The sequence below is a fragment of the Phyllostomus discolor genome, chromosome 13 (assembly GCF_004126475.2).
Source record: "Phyllostomus discolor isolate MPI-MPIP mPhyDis1 chromosome 13, mPhyDis1.pri.v3, whole genome shotgun sequence".
NCBI lineage: Eukaryota > Metazoa > Chordata > Mammalia > Chiroptera > Phyllostomidae > Phyllostomus > Phyllostomus discolor.
Window position 1 is genome coordinate 8,106,560 of NC_040915.2, and position 23,744 is coordinate 8,130,303.

A 23,744-nucleotide genomic window follows, 5' to 3' on the forward strand; every position below is an offset into this window, starting at 1 on the left:
CAGGAGACACAAGCCTCGAGTTTGCTGCCTACTCTCCTCACTCTTAGGTATCACTGACTGTGGTGTGTTCAGCTTGTAAAGAAACCTGTACAGTATAAACATCCCTAACCCATTCTCCTGACTCTGAAATCCAGACGTCAGCTGATAAATGGACACTGCAGCCTACTTGCAGGGGAGCACTAGGACCTCGAGCCCACAGCGCCACCTGTCTTCTTTTGGGGCGGTCCTGCACAATTAATCAGTATATATAATAGAAAGCAGAAATAAAACGTAGTGATGGTCCTAAAACATAAGGCTTAAAATTATAACTGAAACAAATACAGAGATCAGGTATGCCTAAAATAATACCTCTACACCTTTTATAAGGCTATACAAAAGAATAAATGTATTAACTGTAAAGGGACAAAAACCTAAGATTTGGAAGGGTTAAAGCTTTAATGACAAAGTTTTAGCTCATGAGAACAGATTCTACTTCAAGACAAACAAGCTGGTTACTGTACTTTACAGCCCGTTTCCAGGAACACATTACAGCTGAAATTAAGGGACTGCTCATTATGCAGGGCAGGTTAAAGTCACTACTGAAACAAGAGCCAAGTGGCATACCTTAATTATTTACCAAAACCAACGACTGCCACCCATCACCCAAAACCCAATTAAAAGTACAACTGGTGCCCTGACTTGGTGTGACTGAATGGCCTGAGCGCTACCCTGCAAACTGAAAGGTCGCCAGTTTGATTCTAGTCAGGGCACGTGTCTGGGCTGTCGGCCAGGTTCCCACTGACAGCTGTGAGAGGCAACAAATCAATGTTTCTCGTGCATCCATGTTTGTCTCCCTTTCCTTCTCCCTCCCTTCCCCTCTCTAAAAATAAATAAAACCTTTTATAGAAAAAGTACTCTCAATTATATCAGAAGAGACAAAAAGAAAGTGGACCATTAAAATACATACTGTGTATGTGTATTTTCCAAAAGCACTTAGAAAAGAGAAAGGCAAAAACCTCCTGTGAATTCCAAATTCAACACAGTACAAAGCAAAAAACTTTTATTACTACACTCACACAAATAAGTGTCCCAAAGTTTACCCCGATAGTTTAAGATTATCCAGTACTAGTTTCCACAGGAGAACTGTTTTAACTTCCAAATCCCACTCAAAGGATAAAAGTGGAGGAAACTGCTCTTTAAGTGCTCAGGACTGCCCTTCACTTCAAATGCCATCTTTGTCCTTGGGTGAATGTACATCAGCACTAAACCGTGATCCAGCAATAGTTTCCTGTTTGATTCAGCACGGGTCACTTCAGGAGCTTAATACAAGATAATGCTTTCACCACTCTCTTATGAGACAAATTTAACTTTAGGTCATATGACATGTAGTGAAATATTTAAGAACTTATCAATCTGTCAATCATCTTAAAGAGTCCGTATAACATACACAGCAATATTATATTTATAACCAGAAACTGCACTGGCTGATAGACACATTAGTTTGTTAAACTCTACCTGAAAACATGCTATTTTATTAAAACGAAACCCCCAAAATTTAATCTCAAGTTACATGGTTTTACAGTCCAGTCTCACTGAAGTAGCACACAGATTTCCTTTCTTGCAGACAAGATGCAGGAAGAACCCACGAAGAGCACACTGGCAATGTGATAAAGTGTACTACCTGAACTACCAATTAAGTCATGAAATTCATCTGAAGAATGCCAAGGAGTTACCAGAGAGATTATGTAATGGCCTTGATTTTTATTTTTCTTTACCTAGAATTCTACAAATTCTAAAATTTATCAATTGATGTATCTTTTAAATAAACAGCACCAGTCTTGCCCATTAATACAATTAAAATTTGACTTTCTCAGTTCTTAGTTCACAAGTTTATTATGAAAAACACTGCAGTGCTCTTGTGCAGTAACATCGTCTTACAGTAGGGGGAAAAACAGTTCTGTTCAAAACAACTCACCAGGTTCTGACAATAACAAAAAAACAACATGAGGCTGAGATTTGAGAAGGAAATAAACTTGAGTGCAGACAAATCATACAATTAAATTAAACGGTATCCCTGAAAATAAACAGAACGATTTCAAAACTCACAAGTAGAGGGGAGGCCTTGGTACTTATTTTTAAAAATGTTCATTAAGCTCCAATGATTGTTGCTATCCTTATCTACATTCATGCTGAGTAAAGCTATAGCTAAATGGAAGTTAAATTGTATTCACGAGGTGTTAATGTTTACATCTTATTATCTGCAGTCTCTCAGAGAAAGCAAAAGTAACTACAAATAACGCTATGCCAGAAACTGGTTTCTTGACCAACAATGTCGCTTCAGCATGCAATGAACTGGTTCATTCTAAAGTGGTCACGGCTGTTGATGACAAGAGGCTTTGTATTTTTATATGGCACATCTTTTGGTCCGTGTGAAAACAAGTTTTTGAATGTTAACTATTCTCTGACACTTTGGAGTTACTGTTGCTCTTCCCATTTCCATTAGGTCAATATATGGTTCATGGCAATACTGTACAAGTTTAAACTTTCATTACAGGAAGTAGTCTGGGGTACGACGAGTAACATGGGGCTCACCCCTGCGAGGTGCTGGATCAAACTGCAAGCTGAAAAACAAGACGCAATGTGTTCATATTCTAAGACATCAATGTACTGACAATCAAAATCAAGGACAGCAGTCTTTCAAATTCTACACGTTTTTTTCCTATCCAATTTCAACTTGCCTCAATGTAACAGAGACCTAACTGCAGCCTCCTCATGCATTTAATAAGGGTCCTCTAGCTGAATGCCTTGTCAAAAGAGCCAAGGTAACCTGAGCCAGAGAGGATGTGCTTTTATATATTGGGCTTCCTTATAAGATCATTTGAAAGACGGGCTCTGATAAATAAATAAAACATAGGTTTAAAAGTTGTAATTCAGCCCTGGCTGGTGTGGCTCAGTGGACTGAGTGCTGGCCTATGAACCAAAGGGTCACCAGTTCGATTCCCAGTCAGGGCACGTCTGGGTTGCAGACCTGGTCCCCAGTTGGGGGGTGTGCGAGAGACAACCACACATTGATGCTTCTCTCCCTCTCTCTTTCTCCCTTCCCTCCTCTCTAAAAATAACTAAAATCTTCTAAAAGTTGTAATTCATATTAGGGTCTATATATCACAAGTTTCTGTTGATGTATTTCAAAACACATATCAGACATAAATCTGTTTCAAAGGAAACTAAAAAATCAAATTGGAATGGATTTAGCATAAGCTTTTCAACTCTTAATTCTCTCACAGTCATGGCAAACAACTACTCAGGTGTAGATACTTACAAAGAGTATTTTAAAGTATCATCAAGTTCCATGATTGCAGCTTGGTTACCACAACGGTAACAATAGTTTGGAGCACTGAAAATCGTTACTACATTCCGGTCATGGCACCAATTATACCCCTACAAGAAAAAGAAGAGACTTTTATAAAAACTCACTTGACTCCTTTATTTACGTAACTGAATGTGACTCCACTAGAGAGGGGAAAAAATCTCTTAAGACTTGAAAACTATCAACGCTGTTTCTGGATAATTTAATAATTTTCTGTACTTTCCACAACTTAACAAATAGCACCAATAACTAAAGAATAAAATGCTTCTTAAAAGTGTGGCCTTTGTAAATAGCAGTGTCTGACCAGCCTCTTTCATTGCAGTGACTCTAAACAAGCAAACACATACTCTGAGGAGACCACAGCTTAATCCTTCTATCCTCAGTCCTAAGTGAAGCGCCCCCCACCCAGTTGTTCACCAACCAGGTTCGAAGGAGAGAGACGCCCAGGATTTCCAGCTTCACTCCCTCAGACTATTGGATTGAATGAGTTCCTTTTAAACTACTGTCCACTAGTTTCTTTCCCCATCTTTAGCAAAGTCAGACTTTACTGCTAATCATCACAAAACTTTATTAGAATTAATCTAAATAGGACCCTAGTTTTACAAATATGCTAAATCAATGTTCTATGCCAAAAATTTGAGCCAATTTCCCATTTTTCTTCTTTCAAATCACCTGTATCCTACCATCCAAAGGGCTGCTTATTTTGGTTCATTTCTTCCCAAACTCTCCTCCACACATATATATTAAATATATAAAATAACAAAATTGGGACCATAAAATATTACATTCCCTGTTCTCCTGCCTCCCTGAATCCTACATTCCTGCTCTTGAATCCCAAGCATATCCTGTCTTTAGTGTCTGTCAAATTTATGGTGACAGGAGACTAGACTTTGGGTGGTGAGTACACAATGCAACACATTTAGGATATATTACAGAACTGCACACTTAAAACTTATATAACGTTACTAACCAATGTCACCCCAATGAACAATAAAAACGTGTTAGCTATGAATTTCAAAAGTTTGTGATCAAAAGCTTGAGATTTTAATTCTAGCGTGCAAGCTATACTGGCAAATATCAGAAGGAATACATGGAATGTTCTCATTAACACCATTCATTTAAACTCCCTAATAGCTTCCTTCATTAAGTTTGCTTAAAAAGCAAATCAGGTTTCAGAGAACAGAACATACCTCCATCACCAGCTGGTGCGCTCTGGACACCAACGTGAGGCCATTGGCATGATTAAATGTCTCAGAAATATCTTGCCCAAAGGTGTAACCAGCTCCTCGAGGAGATATACCCCAACCACCACGGTCATCTGGATCTGACCACAGCAAGTCACACATTGGACCCTAAAAAAAAAGTTACCTTTTAAACAGACTCTTGCAAAAATGGTTAATACATGATTTGAGTAATTCGTTAGAAGCAGCACTGTGCTAAGCCACACTTTTTAAGTGGTGTTTGCTGAAAACAGTAAAAGGTTTTACAGTTGAAGTCAAACATCTGTGTCAAATTTATACACTATTTTCAGATGTCTTTAAGAGGAATAACCTGTGTCAGTGAGCCCCAATAGCAACACACCCTAACTAATCAATCTGCTTATAATATGCAGATTACAACATTAGGCGGTGCATTCTGGTAATTAAGGCAGACTCTGAAGACACCCTATGTCCTAAGCTCAGTTCCACAACTGTTGTGATCCTGGCAGGTTCTTTAATAACAGCTTCTTCTGAAGAATGGAGTGGACAAGAGCGCTCACACCACATGGGGTCATTTTTGAGAATTACATAAGAGAAAACATACAACGAATTAAGTTACAATTAAATTTTTCCTTTCTCTTAGGAGGTTTGCTAAAAAGACTTTATTACCAAATGGAAGTCAATTACCTCATGGGGAACTTCTTGTAGACGATCGAGTGCTCTGATGTGGTCCAGTGTGTCTATGGACGGTGAGAGGCCACCGTGGAGACAGAAGATCTGAAAGAGAGTGGTTCATCATGTCACCCTCACCTAAAAGGTGGCCCACCTTACTTGTCCCCACTGGTATTGGTGTTCTGCCACAAGCAGGCTTGTCTCTGCAGCCCACTCTAAACTAATACACTCCTTTTCCTGATAAACCACCACTACTTCATGCAGTCTCCACGTCAACCAGTTAGTTGCTGCAAGAAAATGTTTCTCTGACATCACCTTCAACATAAACTATTTTCTTTCTCACAGAATGTTTCTGGAATCACCTTTAACTGCACCTCCCATATGTGTTCAGAAACAGACTGAGAGGATGAATGGGTTGTATCTTTCATTCTTGGGGTCCCGACATATAGGTCAGGATCTGATACAAAGGCACTTCACAAAGGCCCCAAAGGGACGTGAGGGTGGAAAAGTAAGTTACTGGCTCTTAAACGTTAAGAAAGCAGAATACCTGGCTGGCGTAGCTCAGTGGATTGAGCGCGGGCTGGAAACCAAAGTGTCCCAGGTTCGATTCCCAGCCAGGGTACATTCCTGGGTTGCAGGCCATAACCCCCAGCAACCTCACATTGATGTCTGTCTGTCTGTCTCTGTCTCTCTCTCTCCTCTCCCTCCCTCCCTCCCCTTTCTAAAAATAAAAAAATAAAAAAGAAATCTTAAAAAAAAAAAGAAAGAAAGCAGAATAATGAAAGTAATCAGCAATGTAAGTTTTAACAAGACCTACATACCTGTCCATCCACCAAAGCAGTGAGAGGAAGATAGTCAAAAAGATCTGTAAAATATTTCCAAACATTTGCATTTCCATATTTCCTTAAACACTCATCATAGAAACCATATACTTGTGTGATCTGTCTGCTCTCGTGATTCCCTCGAAGAATAGTGATGCGTTCACGGTAACGAACCTGAAATGACAAAATGGAAAACAACATAAAATGCTGGCACCTTCAAAACCAAATGACAACTCAGCAAACCTTCCACCAGGAAATCTAGAGTTCCAATTTTGTTATCTGGAATGGAAAGAAAAAAAATAAAATAAAAATAAAAAAATTTCAAGCCCTCACTGAACTGAAACCACACACCTAACAGACGTTTGTCCATTGAGTACCTGTCAACCTAAGACCAAATCCTGCTACCACCAACTTTATACCAAGAATACTGATCAGCTATAAAACTCCATTCATGGATTTTTCCCAGTTCAATGATTTTTTAGTAAAACTTAATAGTTATGCAACAACCATCACAATCCAGTTTTAGAACCTTTCCCTTATCCCCAAAAGACCCTTTCCTTATGCCTATTTGAAGTCGTTCCCAACTCCCACTCCCAGCAACCACTGATTTACTTTCTATTGAGACTTGCCTTTTCTAGAAATGTCATATAAATGTAATCATTCAACATGCAGTCATTTTGTGCTTGGCTTCTTTCATTTAGAGTATTTTTTGAGGTTCACCTGTGTATAGATCAGTGGTTTGTTCCTTTTTATTCTGCACAGTATTCCATTATATGGCTATACCACATTTTGTTTCTTTATCACCAGTTGAATGAACACTTGGATTGTTTGCAGTCTGGGGCTATTATGAATAATGTTGTATAAAATTTATATTAACATGTAAGTTTTTGCATGAACATATACTTTCATTTCCCTTGGGTACAATCCTTACCGAGTATAACTGCTGGGTCATATGACAGGGATATGTTTAACTTTTTGAGAAACCACTAAACTGTTTTTCAAAATGGCTGGGCCATTTTACATTCCACCAGCAATGTATGAAGGTTCTAATATCTCTGCAAATTCACTAACATTTAGTATTATCATCCTTATTGATAACAGCCATTCGACTGGCTGTGACTGTGACTCTAATTTGCATTTCCCTGATGATCAATGATTTTGTGCATCTTTTCATATGCTTACTGACCATTCAAATATATTCTTGGATGACTATCCAAATACTTTGTCCATTTTAAAATTATTTGTCATCTTAGTTGAAGGTTTTTAAAAAAATACATGACTACAAATACTTTTTTTCAGTGATGTCTTCTGAAGAAAAAATAATCTTAATTCTGATGAAGTCTAATTTATTAATTTTTAAAATTAATTTGTGTCTAAAATATGATTGTGCCTTTGGTTATCATAGCTAAAAATCTATGCCTAACCCAAAGTTACAAAGATTTTTCTAAGTTTTATTCTAGAAGTTTTGTAGCTTTAGCTCTCATATTTAGGTTTATGATAAATTCTGATCCATTTGTACGGTATGAGGTATCTAAGTTTGTTGTTTTTTTCATTTTCATTTGTTTTTTTTTTTTTGCAAACAAATGGATACCCAACCGTTCCACTACTACATGCTGAAGTTTCCTCCCCCCATAGTACAACAGTTGTCCAGGGTCGTCATAACAAGCACCAATGGTGGCTTAAACAATAGAAATGTATTTACTCAGAGTTCGAGAGGATGCTGGCAGGGTGGTTATACCTGAAGGCCTCTTTCCTTGGCTAGTAAATGCCCAACTTCTCTACAAGTCTTCTCATCACCTTTCTTCTGCATCTATGTCCTAATCTCTTCTCCAAGGACACCAGTCACATTGGATTAGGGCTGCTCCATATGAGTTTTACCTTTAATTACCTCTTTAAAGGCCCTATTTCCAAATACAGTCACATTCGGAGGTTCTGAAGTTTTCAACATAGGAAATTTGGGGGTGGTAGTGGCACAATTCAGCCCATAACAGTTTCAAATATGAATTCTTAAACGTACCACATCCACTCCTTCTTTGAGCACTGGGATTCACCCTGGACTTTAAGTATAGGTTAGCTTGTAAGACTGCTTTCCTACCATCTAAAGCCACTGCAAAAACTTTCCCTCATTTAACCGAACTCCTTTACTTTATAGATGCAGAGGATAATGACCTCCAAAAATAGTTTGTAGCACTTTTCATGACTCAGACTAGCAGTTTCACAAACACATACACTGTATTAACTGCCTAAAATTCAGTTCTTGCCAAAAGTACATCTCACTGCTTCTCAAAACTATCAGAAATCTTTGGCCATTTTACCATTCTACATATTACTTAATATAATCTTCTCCCCAAAAGGGAAAGTCAACTGTTTCTTTTAAGTGAAAGGCAGAAGCCTACCAGACTAAAAGCTATTTACCATTTTGTGTTTCACCTTCAGATCTTTGAACATTTACCAAAACTGTAACTGGTATAAAGCAACTTGTTTTCTTTATCATTTCTGTTATTCTACATTATCATGTCATGTTTAATGACTGCAAACTAGTCCACTGAGATAAATCATAATTTAGGTATTCATTTACTGTTGGATATTTAGTTCAATTCTTTTTCTGATATTAAAACAAGGCTGTACTTTATGTTCTCATAAAAATAAAGGTCTTTTCCTCTTGAATTTCTACCTCTAATAAAATTATAAAATTACTGTGTCACAGGATATAAATATTCCAACAACGATGTGTTTTATTCCTTGAAAATACTTCAAAAATATCCAGAAAGGTATTACCTCTCCACATCCCAATTTATTGACGTAAAATTTCCATTTAACTAGCCCTCTAATTTTTTCCAAATAATCAGACTTACTCTATTCCTTAAAGAATATCCTTTGTTTATTTTTTACCATTGCCTTATTTAGAATGAAGACATACCTATAATTTATAAGCCCCAAATCTGAATACCTGCATTCCTAAATTTGCAGTTTCACTCTAAAACCTAACGTTCAGGTGGAGAAAATCACAAATCCCTGGGAAAAAGAACACCCAAGACTGTTTACCCAGTTTAAAATATCCAAACATAAAAACTGAAATTACCTTAAGAGCTACGAGCAGAGTAACTGTTTCAACTGAATAGTATCCTCTGTCAACATAGTCTCCCATAAACAAGTAGTTTGTATCTGGTGACTTGCCCCCGATTCTGAACAGCTCCATGAGGTCGTGGAACTGCCCATGCACGTCTCCGCAGACAGTGACCGGACATCGCACCTCCTGCACATTGGATTCTTTTGTCAGGATTTCTTTAGCCTACAGGTGGAGAAAAAATAAACGAATACATCAGACGTTAAACAACATTAACAAGCATATGTTTATTTACACTTAATGTAGCTTATGGGGTGAGCTCAGTAGAAGACGGAATTGTAGGCAATTATGATCCCATTAAAATAGGAGAGCAAGATTCTACTCAATGGTTCTCTCTCCTGATTCTTAGAAAAAGTGTGTATCAAGATGTATATTCCCTGTTCTTCTCATCAGCATCAGAGTTTTTAGGCCTATCAGCTGCCATCCAAGTAAACACTAAAGAGATTTTATTATTAGCAGCTATATAAAATCAATGAAAATGGAGCAAAACATTCAGGTACCTAGTTCCTTAGTTCTGAATCCTGGCACTCTGAAATTCCAGGCTCTGAGAAATTGCTTAGTCTTGCTTGACTTAATCACAAATTCAAACATTATTTTTAAGGATAACATAACATATCTCTCAGTATCATTTCACTTATTCCACATACACTTACTGATCATTTACTATATGACACAAATTGTGAAGAGCACTGGGAGGTAATCAGTGATTTGCTGAACTATCTGAATGATACTATGTGCCAGGCCCTGTGCTAGCCACTGGAAGTCTAGTGAATGCAAGTCATTACCACAGTGGGGTGGTGGGAGAGGGCCCACAAACAAGTAACTACATAACAAAGCACAGACTGTGTTAAATGCCATGAAAGAACGGGAGAGAGTAACTAGTCCAGCCCACTTTAAATGAGATATCAATCACAACAAACAAGACAGCCCAAAAAGCACAGAGGAGAGCAGGAAAGGCAGACAATAAAAATGATCATTACAGAAGAAAAGACCAAGTGCTAAGACAAGCTGAAGCAAGCAGCCGCATTCTATGATCACATTCCACGATCACAATCCCTGGGACTGTTAGGAAAACTGCCTGAGGTCCAAAGAATTAGATACAGAAAGGGGATGAAAGGAGGTCCAGTACAGGCAGCGACGTGTACACTCTCCTAGGAGTTGAGGGAAAAATGAACATGGCTGAAGCATAATCCACAGGCGTAGAGAAGAAGGTGGGCTTAGGGTAACTAACTACCCTGGTTTTTACACTGAAAGTCCTGAATCCCTGGAAATGCCTCAGCTGCCCTAGTCAAACCATGACAGTTGGTCACCCAAGTAGGAAATGAAGGGGGAGAACGAAGCATGGATACAGACTGAGCAACAAGTCTAATCAAAGTGGTATTAGAACACAGGTCCAGGGACAGACAATCTGATGAGCAAAGGCAGGGCTATGGTTGTGGATCTGAGATGCGAGCAGAACTTAAAAGCCACCAGTACTCATGGACCAATCCACAGACAGGTCTTGCCCAGTCTCCTTCTGAAAGGCATCTCAAATCCATCTGCTTCATCCTTTTTGCTACTACCCTGGTCCAAGCCTGGATTACTGTGCTGGCCCCCACACCAAACACACTGTTCCATTTTCCTGCCTTAATCTATGTTCCACGCAAACAATCAAAGTAAGATTTTTAAATGTTCACCAGTTCATTTTATTCATGACTGCATACACAGCACCTTGCTGGAACAATGTCTGAGATATACAAGGCATTTCATACGTATTTGTCAAATGGATCAAGAACGTAAACCGAGGTCATCTTCAGGGAAAGCTGTGGTTATCTCCCAGAACAGCAGCAGGCCTGGAAGTGGATATCAAGTTCTTTGGAGATGAAGAAACAAGTAATAACAGTGAGGAAAGATGCCCAGATACCTAGGTAGAGGTCAGAAGCCTGAAAAACAGAGAATTTTATCCTTGAGTAACAGGAGGCAGCATCCACCCACCAGGGAGAGCTATCAGAGAAGGTACATTAATGACTTCCTCAGAAAGAGTGAGATTTCAGTTAAGCCATTAAGGCTAAAGAAAATTATCTTGAGAATGGGTTAAAGGTGTTTTACTTCACATATTCAATGAACATTTATTGAGTACCCTGTCTATGTGTGACCAAAATTATGGAATGGTGTTCCAGAATGCACATCGGAAGGCTGGTCAAGGAAAGGCAAAACACTGCAACACAGGATGAAATCACCCACAGAACTGTTGCTAATGAGTCTTTGCTCATTAAATTTCAAGTGACAACCAAGGATGACAGAGTTGGTTTTAAGGCAGCGGTAGGCAACCTTAGCCACACATTGAAATTCAATTGCTCTTTTTAACCAAAATCAATCAGCCAGCCCAGGCTACTCCTCTCCCAATTAAGTCAAATATCTGGGGGTAGAATCCAAGCGTAAATAATTTTTTTTAAAGTCTCCTTTCCCCACCCCATACCATACTGGTGCTCTCAGGTACAGCCAAGTTTAAGAGCCAAGTTTAAGAAGCATTATTTTCAAGTCTCCAAACATTCTGGGGAGCCTATTTCACCACATTCACCAACCACTGACATCTAAAATTAATTATTAATCAGACCTAACACATTTAGTGTAGAAAAAATCCACTGTGTCTCAAAAAGAGATAGTTCTTAAGAAATACATATAATCTATACCTCTAGTTTAATTCCAACCTCCCCTGACTTATTACTACAGAAAAGTATAAATTAACTAGGCAGACTCTATTACTAACTGTTTGGCACTAATACTACCTCTAGTGTTTTTAGCACCTACTACACACTAATGAAAACAGCTGTGAATGAAATGACAGGTCTACTTCAAAGAAATTTGCAAAAGTTACTGGCCACTCTCCACAGTCTCATTCCCCACCCGTGGGCCTAAAGTAACCACCAATAGCATTCTGATGCATGTCCTCTCAAAACCCTGTTTACACATTTTAATACCTATTATATGCCTAAGGAAGCTTAACTGTATATTTAAACTAGAAACAGTATCGTTCAGCAGTTTGTTTTTCTCCTTAACAATGTATCTGGGGGAAAAAACAAATATCTTGGAGTTCAGAATGCACACATACAGACCTGGCTAATTTCTCTGTGGGGGTACAGTATTCCCGGAGGAATGATAATGGGGGAAGGAGGAGAACAGGACATGACTATGATGACACACAGAGCAGTTGCAATATATGGCCCAGTAGCTGCTCCCTTGCATACATATGCAGGCACACTTCCTGAAAGAAGAGACTGTAAATGGACCTTAGTATATTTAGCAGTTTGCACTTTTTTATGGTGACACTACCAAATTGTCCTCCAAAAGGGAAAGGACATTGTATCTATAAAGTGAATGTTTTAACTGCGACACCTGGGAAAGTCAAAGCTTTCTTCCTTTCCTACCAAATTTCAGACCAGACCAATTATAATTAAATCCTGCAGTATGTATCAGATGCAGTACAGTATATATTAAAAACAAAAACTCACGTTTACAAAGAATCAGTTCTAAGTATACCTTTTGTTGTTGTTTTGTCTCAATTTTTCAGCTCCTAGATGGCCACTATACCAAAATACACTATCACAGAACACCAGAATAATAAAGGCTGCAGATGTCCTTATTAAAGATTATTATTTTTTAAAGATTTTATTTATTTCTTTTTAGAGAGGGAAGGGAGGGAGAAAGAGAGAGAGAGAAACATCAATGTGCGGTTGCTGGGGGTCGTGGCCTGCAACCCAGGCATGTGCCCTGACTGGGAATCGAACCTGCGATGCCTTGGGGTTCGCAGCCCGCACCCAATCCATTGAGCTATGCCAGCCAGGGCTAAAGATTATTTTACAATCAGGGAAACTAATCATATAAAAAGAGGTCTGACAGAAGCTGTGCTATCACAAAAAGTCAGGCCTTGTAAATCCCAGAAGCACCTTAAGGAACCCAGCAAGGGGTCACCTAGTAGGACCTCTAAAGAGTCTTCTTCAGAGCCTCCAGGCCTTCCTTCATCAGTCATTACAATAACTCTCTAGTCTAATACTCAAAAGTAAATGGTAGAACCAGACTTTCAAAGTCACAGGATTAGGGATTTTTTATTTTTAATAACTACCTTTTCACTCTGGTATTCTGACTGCTATAATTTAAAGCCCCATGTCACCTGAATTATGCACAGAAACAAAAGCAAAACACACCACCCAAACTTTTTGTTGCTTCCCCTAAAATAGTTTTTCCAGACCTTCAAATGTCTCAGCTAATTTGAAAGTAAACAAAGCTAATTTGAAAATAATGAAGATCCAGTTTTTAAAAATAGCATAATTAGCATATTAATTTTTTATTTATTGGAGCCCTACTTAAGTTCAGTCAAATGGTAAAGACTGAAATGAACGAATTCAAGGGAAAAATATTTGATATAAATCTTCCTGGAACACAGTTAAAGTGGAAATAGGCTATTCCATTAATAAGAGCTTATCCCAACTAACCACGTGAGGTTAAAATTTTATAGCATCCTAATATCCAAACAATTCGTAGTCACTTGAAGCGAAGCTACCTTTAGGGATATTAATTTATTATCAAAATCTTCTCAGCGTTCTGGGTTCAGGTTCAGAAGTCATACAACTTAATTTTTCAACCTACTATAAAACAATCAAGTATAAGGGTGAACGACCTTACAGATTTGTTTGATATTCTTAGATATAGGTCATTCCTAACTACCATAACATGAAATTACAAACAAAGCAGATTTAAATTAGACCTCACAGATCACTCAAGCCAAGATTTTTCAAGGAAACATGGGGAAAAAATGAACCAACAAGAGATTTACCAACCACTTACATACTAATTTCCTTAAGGATACACAATAGTGATATCATTTCTATTTAATCTATTATCATAGGAAAAGACATACAACACTTTTATGCAGTTCAAATATTTAAAAATACATTTATAACTACAGAAAAATCCTTTATATAAAAAGAATGAAAAACATTAAAATGTTGATACTATTTATTTCAGTGGTGAAACATGTTTACCTACACAAAGACCTCATGTCTACAAATGGTAAATGTCTTGTTTTGTGTTCTAGTTTTCATATTCACTAACCCAATTTCCTACAGCATTATAGTAATCATTTTAAACTGCTGTATATAATATCCTCCTGAACAGATGTATGCACGTATTGTTTCCTTTCGGAAAGTCTTCAATTGTGGGATTACAGAGCAAACAGTATGAACATTTTTTGGTTTCTTATGTATTACACAACTGGATTACACAGCGTTTTGTTAGGGCTGCTGCTGCCTCTGAAGCAATGAACCAGCACCTGTTAGCTTTGTCCTTAGTTCCACCACTCCAAACCCACACACCAAAGACCCTGAATCTGTCCACCCAGGGCAAAGCAAGACCTCTGGCTGGATCCTATACCCCCCCCACAACCCCGCCATTTGGGCTGACTTTGTGTCTTAAGATGTCTTATCTTAAGCAACCGCCTTACACAGTCAATGGGTAAATCTGACCACTTCTTTGCTGCATCCCTTCATGGGCTATTCCGGGACAATTTAAGAATCAAGGAGTGCCCTGACCAGTGTGGTTCAGCTGGTTGGTGCTGTCCTGTAAAGTGAAAGGTTCCTGGTTCAATTCTCAATTGTAGGCTGAGTTCCTGGTAAGGTAAGGGAGGCAACTGATCAGCGTTTCTTTCTCCCTCTCTTTCTCCCTTGTTTCCTCCCTCTCTAAAAACAAATAAATAAAATCTTTTTTAAAAGAATAAAAAAGCTAAGTATCACCACCGGCAGCAACAGCAGGAACAGAATGGAGGACAAAACAAAGTGAAACCTACCAAAAAGACATCTCCAGTTTGGGCAGTGAGTTCAGAGTGGGGCAAGTGGCCAATGCACTCACCCCTCCAGCACCTCAGTCCCAGCCATTTCCAGCAGCAGTGCTCCCATGTCTCTCCGAAGTCCAGCTTCCACTTCCCCATAGTCAGATTCCTTCTCTCCCTCCTCTTCCTGCATGTATAGCCTATATCCCGTAACCTCAACTCAGGCTTCAGTTTATAGTCAATAATATACCGGCTCGACTTCCTACTTTGGAGGTATGGACTGTGAGTGAATCTTATTTGACCCCTCTGCATCACCAGCTTCCTGGACCAGAGGTCACACACAGACTGTTGGTACCAATACAATACTCACAGCCATCTCAATCAGTCCCCCAGCTTCTCTCTCCACCCAGGGATATGGAATTTCGAGATTGGCTTTCAACTCAATCACCAACTGCTTGGACTGTAAGAACCAAACTGCTTACTGCTTCGATCATAAAGATAAGACATCTTTGTGGCAATTCCAAGTTTTGTTAAGAACCTCTTTTTTTTTTGTGGGCAATTTTTAAATACACTAGGCTGGACATTCCAGTTTTAGCCATGCATTAGTTACAAGAGATGGCATGAGCTCAGATTCATCTTCTAATCAATATTCAGGGAGGCAAACAAAGAACAATGAAGGCCTTTAGACGGGCCCACCAACCAGCAACCTGAAATGGACAAACCAGTCTACTTAGATCCTGTCATAGTTTTAGACCACTGATTTTCCTGATTTGCAAAGCAATCAAAGCATTCTAGCCACATGCAATCAAATACCACCAAAAATTAACAAACAAAACTAAATTGTAAGGGAAAGAAGGGAAGGACATAGCCTTCATAAGCAGAGGTATTCCAATGGTTTAGCCAATCCTTGGTTGAATCTTAAAAAATACTTGGTGTCTCAAGCTTACTCACATCTCATGACCAATTTTTAGTTGGCACTGGAAAAACTTTTCAGGGCTTTGTGAATTGTGCAACTGACTGTCCTAGACGCACTGCTTTATTTTTCAAATGTTCATAAGGAGTCATCAATACACAGTTTGAGACAATCGGTGTGTCTTGCATAAATGGTACACCTATAGTTTTAAACCTTTGCTAGACGTGAAAACTGTGATCTCCTGTTATTGTGTGCAACCTTGAATGCCACCTCTGCAGGGGTGGTTCTGTGATTAAATAGGTTATAACTGAAAGTAAAATCCAGGACAACTGAGTATCTTAGAAGATTACATTTAGCCAAAGGAAGGTGCTATACTGCAACTTTACGTCAAAATGTCTCTGGACAAGGGGAGCGGGAGAAGAGAGGGGAAAAAAGGACACCGATTCGCCTGTAATGTACTGCAAGTAAGCCTAGCAGTAAAGAGACATTGATCAATTGCTCTGGGCCTGGTAAATTTATAAACTGAGATCATTATTGTTTATGCTTACAGATGTTAACTGAAAAAGTTATATACTACACACATAAACTTTTTCCTGTATTCAGCAGATATGTATAACTGTATTAAAATGGTTCTAGCACATACACACAGAATCTGTATTATGCTCAACTTGTAATGCAATAATAAACGGAAAAACGTACCTACTCTCACCTATTTCAGATACAAAATGTTAGCTCCTGATTTAACCAGCACTTCTCATTCAGAGTTCAAACATGCATTCCATGCTTATTTACTAGTTATCTCTCCTCTTACACAAATGTCCACACATATTCTTTGAGTAGTCAGAGAGAGTAGTATGGTGTTCTACTAAAATTCTGTTTATTAATTCTAATGTTCACTGGAATTCTAGTTTAAGGAAACTTAGTATCTCATACTGTAATCACAGTTGAGTACACCTTCACCAATACAGCCATAAAGATGTAAGAGGCTAAAAAAAAAAAGCAATTTTTGAATTTTACTTTCCAATTTAAACATAATTGAAGATGTTTTAAAACTTTTAAAGTTTTTAATTTAAAGCAAAATAATTAAATTTGCAAGCAAGAATACATTTTTCAATATCCTAAGAGAATTTTCACTGTTTTTTTGCTGCCTTTATAAAGATAAAAAGTATGTTCCTTTGGTTTTTATAACTCAGCAAAAAACCATGGTTTATAACAAATGAACATTTATGGCTAGATTTTCATTTTGGTGTGATACATAAAGAAGGGCTTATTATTAGCCCTGAAAGCAAATGAATTTGCGTTTTCTTCAATTATCAAACCTTTCTTCCAGTACTTATCTTTCATTAATTATACAGAACAGATGCCTCTAATGTTTTATGAACACTTTGGTCTTCTATGATTAAAATCTCTATGATTATGCTTCAAATAATCATCTTTACCTCTGACCAAAATGAATGACTTTTCTTTAAAGCTGTATGTCTCTCAAGCAACAGACTGGCCTCAATCTTTACCAACCAGCCCACACATGTGCATGAATTCGACATTTCCAATCATTCCAGCACAGTTTGGAAAAAAGGTAACCCACTAAACTAAGAAATGTTGCTACATATATAGTTGTTTAAAATTCTCACCATGGCAATCCATCACAAACTAGATTAAATATTTCTGGGCCTGTTTCCTCCCACTTCTATAAAAGATGACTTGGCCTAGAAGGTCTTTAAGGTTCCTTCCAACACTAAACTTCTACTCCATCCTAAAGCACTTCTTAAGCCTTTTTATAAGGTCAGAATGAGTCAACAAAATAGATGGTAGGCATTACTGCTAGTTTACAAATGATGAGTGACAGAGAAATAAAATTCCCTCAACTGCCACCAGCACAAATGTTCTAAACCTTTCCCACCTAGAGTTTACAAATTCAACCTCTTGACTAACCTGGAACCCTGCTATTACGAACACAAAATAAACTAACAAATCCCTAAGAACAATAATGCTATTTAGACAAAGCTATGTACTGAAAACTAGTAATGCATGTGATGAAGGCTTACTAAACTTTGGTTGAATGAATTCCAAAAATAAATATACAGTGTCACAGTTTACACCATCAATTATACTGGATAACCTCTGTCAACTATACTCTTCTATATGACTCTAGCTGGTGAACAGCCTTTCCCAGGGGCACTCCAGAAAAAAGTTTCTCAACCTCCTTTCAGCCCCCAGAACAGTAGTGTAAAAATTCCCATCTGTAGTGGCAACTAGCTGGTCATGCAGAGTTTAGACACACACACACATTTCTGTCACACTGCACTGTTCTTCCATTCCAAACCACAACACCAACACACAACTAGGCAACAGTAACTTGGTGTAGTGAAAAAATTAAGCTGTTAACCCCAGATTATTATTTTACAGTTTTCAGACCCTAGCCAGACCCACTGGCAAGTCAGAACTCTCTACTTCAGCCTCTTCTGTTACTTCTGCTTCTGAAGCTAAAAGAAAAGCTGTTTAAAACAACAAAAGAAAAGCGTTCCCCTTTCTACCTCTAGTCCAATTCTGATCTCGCTTGCATAGGAGAGTACAGGTTGAGGTTTTTTCAGACAAGGACGGTAATGAGAAGTGAATAAAGAAAAAAAGTGTAAATAAGAGAACCAGATCAAAGTAGAAAGTAAAAATGGAGGAGGAGGGTTTTCCTGACACACAAAACTTTTCGTCTCTCTCCTCAGCACCCTCAAAAAAGACCCCTGCCCACTGTTACTTTGACCCAAACCCCAAGTCACCTGGTTTTCCTAGCTTATCTTCTCTAAATGAGACAAACACTCTACATAGATCACAATGAGACAGGGAAAGAAATGTCTGCTGTCACAAAAAGGGGGGAACACCAGACTGGTGATGCAAACATTATCCCACACACACGGGCAGTGCTCATCGCTCTTTCCACAGCAGCAGTTTCACGTCGGCCCCTCTGCCAGTTTTTGCAGGCACAGAACTCTCCACTCTGAGAAACAAGGGGAGAACGGGGGGGGGGGGGGGGGGGGGGGGGGGGGGGGGCGCGGCGCCTGTGTATGCAAACAGTAGGACTGTGCACCTTTCTGGTGTTTCCTCATTAAGTCACCTCAAAACTGTTACTGCTCCATGCATGGGAGATCATGAAACACACAGGCACCACCAGCTTTGACTGTGGAAGCTATGAGGATAAAAAGAAAGGCATTTCACAAGCTGTACTGAACAATATAAATGTCAGGTATGCTTTATTAGAGTATTTCAGAGCTCAGTCTATGGATCATAATTTATGCTACCTGAGAATACATAGAAAATAAACTGGGATTTTCATGTCATTAATCTTATTTGAAGGGCAAATGCAGTTAGCCACACCTAAAATTGAAGAATAATTATTGTTTACTCCTCTGGGACAAAGTGAAGCAACAGTATGTGACAGCAATAAGGAGCTTTCAAGCAATCAAAAGAAAATTAATGCTTTATTTTATGGAGTTTTTGATTCTACAATTCAATTTGGCCCCAATTCACCCACATCTTTCATTATTAACACTATGTTAGAAAGGAAAAGGGGGGCTGTGAAGCAAAGCTAACATTGGTCTTAGAATCCATAAGCCAAGGCAATCTCAATCTAGCCCCTACAGTAATAACTTTACCTTTCTGAGCCCCTGGCTTCTATTTGTAACTGAGGACAATAACTGTCTCATAAACTTGTCAGACAACTGTGCATGTGAAAGTATAGTGAACATAATATTATTCCCTATCATGCTTCCCGGCCAACTGTTTGTTCTCAATATTCAAATTGCTTTATGTAAATGAACCAAACAATGTTTTAAATCAAACATACACAGACTAGCAAAAACTTACTACCCACTTCATAAAAGAATTTATCCTTGGTCAAATATTTGCAGCCCATCCAATTAGAAAGAAGGGGTTTGTTTTACTCATACTCACTTAAGAAATGTTACAACTAAGTGAAGCCTTAATGACTGCATCTTATTTATAGTGCTGGTAGAGCAATGGAAAACAGCATACCTAAAGAACTACTTTGAAAAAAATCTGGCTATCAAACAACATTCTCCACAAGTTTGGTAAGACCTGAAAGCACAAAGCCAAAAGTCATACCTAAATTAAACCACTGCTGAAGTCATATAACAAAAGATTGTTTACTGTAGTTAATGCAAAAGCAAGTTGACACTAATATTTTCTTCCAGTCTGTAGAGGGAAACATACCAGCCCCGTTACACGATGTAGTAATGCTGCTGACTCTAGAACTGTGCCTGAGACAAAACTGTACTCACTCACCACAAATTTTTAAACAATCAACAAATTAGAATCCACCAAATGACAAGGTATACTGTGCACACACGCACGCGTGCACACACACACACACCTTAGCTTTGCAGTAAACCTTAATCACATCTTGGCGGGTACTGGGGGGGGGGGGGAGTCTGACTAGTTAATACTATAAAAACCATGTTCACCCTTGTTTATAAACACATACACACTTGGACCCTCTGCATTTTGAACACTTAACACTGTTCACTGTTGATGGATACCATGATAATAACCTCTGCATTTCTTAATTACAGTAATCTCTATTGTATTTAGCTTTAAGTATTTCATTCAGATCAGGTATTTTCAGGTGTATAGAAGGCTTAAAAATTAGCATTCCTCCTCATAATCAAAGAAATCGTCAACTATTACCAACAAATATCTCCTTAAGCTAATACCAAGCTATTTCCAACAAATATCTTTCCTTAAACAAAAAAAGAAAACCATTGTACAAATGCAAAATTTCTCTCAAGATTTTCAAAATGTAGCTTTCACCAGATGTGTTACTGGTCATACAAATATTAACAATGAAACTTTGTTTTACTAGAAAGACTTGTACATACAAAAGATCATTTCAAGTCATGTACCCTAACTCCTCCCACATACCCAAAAAGCAGCCAAGTTAATTTAATTTGGAAAAATTAATATAATACCAAAAAAGTTGAAATACAAGCTAAAACACAGTAGGAAGGTTGTATGATGATATCCCCTCAAAGGATCAATTTCTTGGAAACCTAACTCCAAATATTACTTCTATCTTTTGGACTGTTAAGAACTAAAATCTGGACACACTGGATGAGCAATGGAGATCTAAGCATAAATTGATTAATCACTATGTCTTAGTTTTACAAAAACTAGATGCACCAAACTTCAGCCACTCCACCATCGCATCCAGTATTTGTTCTACAGTCTCCAGCCCTCTACTTCATGGTCCACTTACTAATGATGTCCAACTAGATTCCGGCTCCTTGAGAATAAATATGATTATTCTGCACTGATTCCATTCCTCACATTAAGAGAAAGCAATCTTGGATATCCAATAGGTTTTCAATATGTAAACACAAAGCATTAATTTTAAATGAAATTGTATAATCTTAGATTAGAAGAGACCCTGGAACATCTGTTTGAACTCTAGTTTTATATATAAAGATTCTATTTATTTTTAGAGAATGGGTAAGGGAGGGAGACAAAGAGGGAGAGAAACATCAATGTGTGGTTGCCTCTTGTGTGCCCCCTACTGGGGACCTGGTCTGCAATCCAGGCATGTGCCCTGACTGGGAATCTAACCCCAGATCCTTTGGCTCTCAGGCTGGACCTTTGGTTTGCAGGTCAGCCCTCAATCCACTGAGCCACACCAGCCAGGGCTCTAGTTATATATTTTCTATACAAATGACTAGTCACCTAGCCAACGGCTGACTCAAAATCTTTATGTAAAGTACTGAACTCTAAAAGTCATTAAAATAACCACTTATGGTACCAGAAATTAAGACCTGATAAGGTACATTAAATAATGTTTTAAAAACTTGCTTCTAAATCTTTAAAACAAATACCACCCTCATTTGATGCAAGAGAATTAAGGGTCAAAAAGTCAGCATTAAAAGGCAGCTCTAATAGATGATGTGCCACCTCATCAACTGGGAGAGTTCTGTTCTGGCTTGGGATAAGTAAGTCTGAATTTTGACTCCCTTAAATCTCAATTTACAGTATAGTTTCTCAAAAATCCTGTTTTAGGAGCATATACACCAAACTCATGAACCTAATTTTCACATCAAACCACAAACGAATCAGCATAATTGCTCTCTAATAACTCTCTTCACTAATACAAAATGCTATCATATTCCACAATTCTGTATTAAAACAAAATGCTGCAAACTTAATTTTGAAAAGGAAAATTAAAATGGACCTTAAGTGGACTGCAAGATTCTATTTTCAGCATCTGTGAGGTAAACACTAAACACAATGTCTGGAATACAATAAGGCCTCAATCGACAGCTATTATTATTACTACTACTACTTAAAGCCACAAAAACACAAACAATGAACTTTTCCAACAGAGAGCCAGCATAAAAAACTTGCTGCTTTTATAGTTTATGTTGCTCATTCAAAAAATAAATGGCAAAATGCCTGGTACGTTTGGCTTGGATAAGGGTTTCAACACTCCCCAACTTGAGTCAGCATATAAATCATAAATTCAACTGACACTTGATTTCCAATCCCAAAACTCCTTATATAGTATGACTCACCGAATTCTCCATTTCTTGCAACTATGAAAAATAAGGCATACTCCTCCCTACAACTACCACCACGACCTTCGTAAAAATTAGGTTAGATTTTTAAATTTTTTAAGAAAACGCGACTTTAAAAAGTCTCTGGAAAAAACTGCTCGGTGAGTTTAGCACAAACCACCCAGAGAGCACGAAAGCTGTGTGACCTTTAGCTGGGTCCTGTGGTCCGGCATGCAAGCTTGCCTTTTGGGGGATCCTCTGGAGAGCTGGGGGGCTAGAACTTGGTGCTGAGTCCAAGTAAAAAGCCTCTTCCCCATCTCATAGTAGAGTCCCAGGCTCCATTCCCATGACACAGAACTCAAGTCCTCTTACCCGGATCTCAAAACCCTCCCCAACCCAGGGTCTCTGCTCCCACAGCACCCCGCCCGACGCCAAGGCCGGGAGGCTCCGAAGCCTTGGAGTTGGGGGAAAGGCGCCATTTTAGGCGGCAGTGGCAGGGACAACCAATCTCCGCGCGAGAGGCAGGGGGCGCCGGGTCGCCCGGGAATCACCGACGGGCCTCACCGCGCCGGACACCGGTCTGAGAGGCTCGGGAGACCGGAGCCCGAGGCCTCCGCCATGTTGCACCTTCCCCACGACCGCCTCTTCGGCGGGCTCAGCCCACGGCGGCTCCCGCAGCCGGAGAGTAGCTCACCTTCTCGCAAAGGCTCTTGACCTGGGGCTCGGAGAGCTGCTTGCACTCATTCAGCTGCTCGATCCACTGGTCCAGCTCCTTGGTGAACACCTTCTCGTCCATGATGACACCCGCCCGAACCGGCTGCCGCTCCGCGCTACTCCCGCGCCGCCGCCCGCACACGGGCCACACGCACAGGCCGCCGCCGGTTTCCGGAGTACTTCTGTGGTCACTGGCGGTTGCTCGGCGCTATCGCTGGCCCTCTGGCTCTCCCCTCAATGCTCGGCCACAGGCCGCTGCCCTCCTCCTCTCGCTCTACCCCCAGAGCTCGGCTCTCTGTAATGGCGGCCACCGGCGTGGTTACGTCACGCCCGGCGTCAGGAGGCGGCAGGGTGCGGAAGGGTAGAAGGGCCGCGACGCGAGCTGCGCAACTGCAGAGCCAGCCTGGCTGGCCGCCGGACTGAAGTAGAGGGCGGGAACCAGAAGCTAAGGCGCAGGCGCCAGGTAGCCGGCTGGTGACTGAGGCACCTTCGGCTTTAGGGTGCGGTCCCTCAGAAGGGTGGGGTCCGGGGGAAAGGGCGGACCGAGTACCAGCGAACGAGGTGATGGCAGCGAGGGGGGCAACAGGACTAACCCTCGAGC

At 39.5% G+C, this 23,744-nt stretch overlaps 1 protein-coding gene and 1 pseudogene across 1 annotated transcript; one reads left to right on the forward strand and one right to left on the reverse strand.

Annotated features, from left to right (window-relative positions):
- Positions 1–1,479: 1,479 nt before the first annotated feature.
- Positions 1,480–23,744, reverse strand: PPP2CA (protein phosphatase 2 catalytic subunit alpha). The gene is made up of 7 exons (XM_028527337.2): positions 23,124–23,744; positions 9,121–9,330; positions 6,039–6,212; positions 5,233–5,322; positions 4,537–4,698; positions 3,299–3,417; positions 1,480–2,600 (listed from the first exon to the last, which is right to left on the reverse strand). Exons 1-7 carry the CDS (start codon positions 23,223–23,225, stop codon positions 2,528–2,530), a joined length of 930 nt encoding a protein of 309 aa, XP_028383138.1. The 5' UTR covers positions 23,226–23,744; the 3' UTR covers positions 1,480–2,527.
- LOC114509328 lies at positions 14,907–15,534 on the forward strand (annotated as a pseudogene).

What these genes read in the sequence shown, in the direction of transcription:
- PPP2CA (XM_028527337.2), bottom strand. Translation starts at nt 23,225, where the DNA reads ATGGACGAGAAGGTGTTCACCAAGGAGCTGGACCAGTGGATCGAGCAG. An exon ending in CTCTGCTCGTAGCTCTTAAG is followed by an intron (nt 6,213 to 9,120) that starts GTAATTTCAGTT and finishes TTGTCATTTCAG; the next exon opens with GTTCGTTACCGTGAACGCAT. An exon ending in TACAAGAAGTTCCCCATGAG is followed by an intron (nt 4,699 to 5,232) that starts GTAATTGACTTC and finishes CTTTTTTTTTAG; the next exon opens with GGTCCAATGTGTGACTTGCT.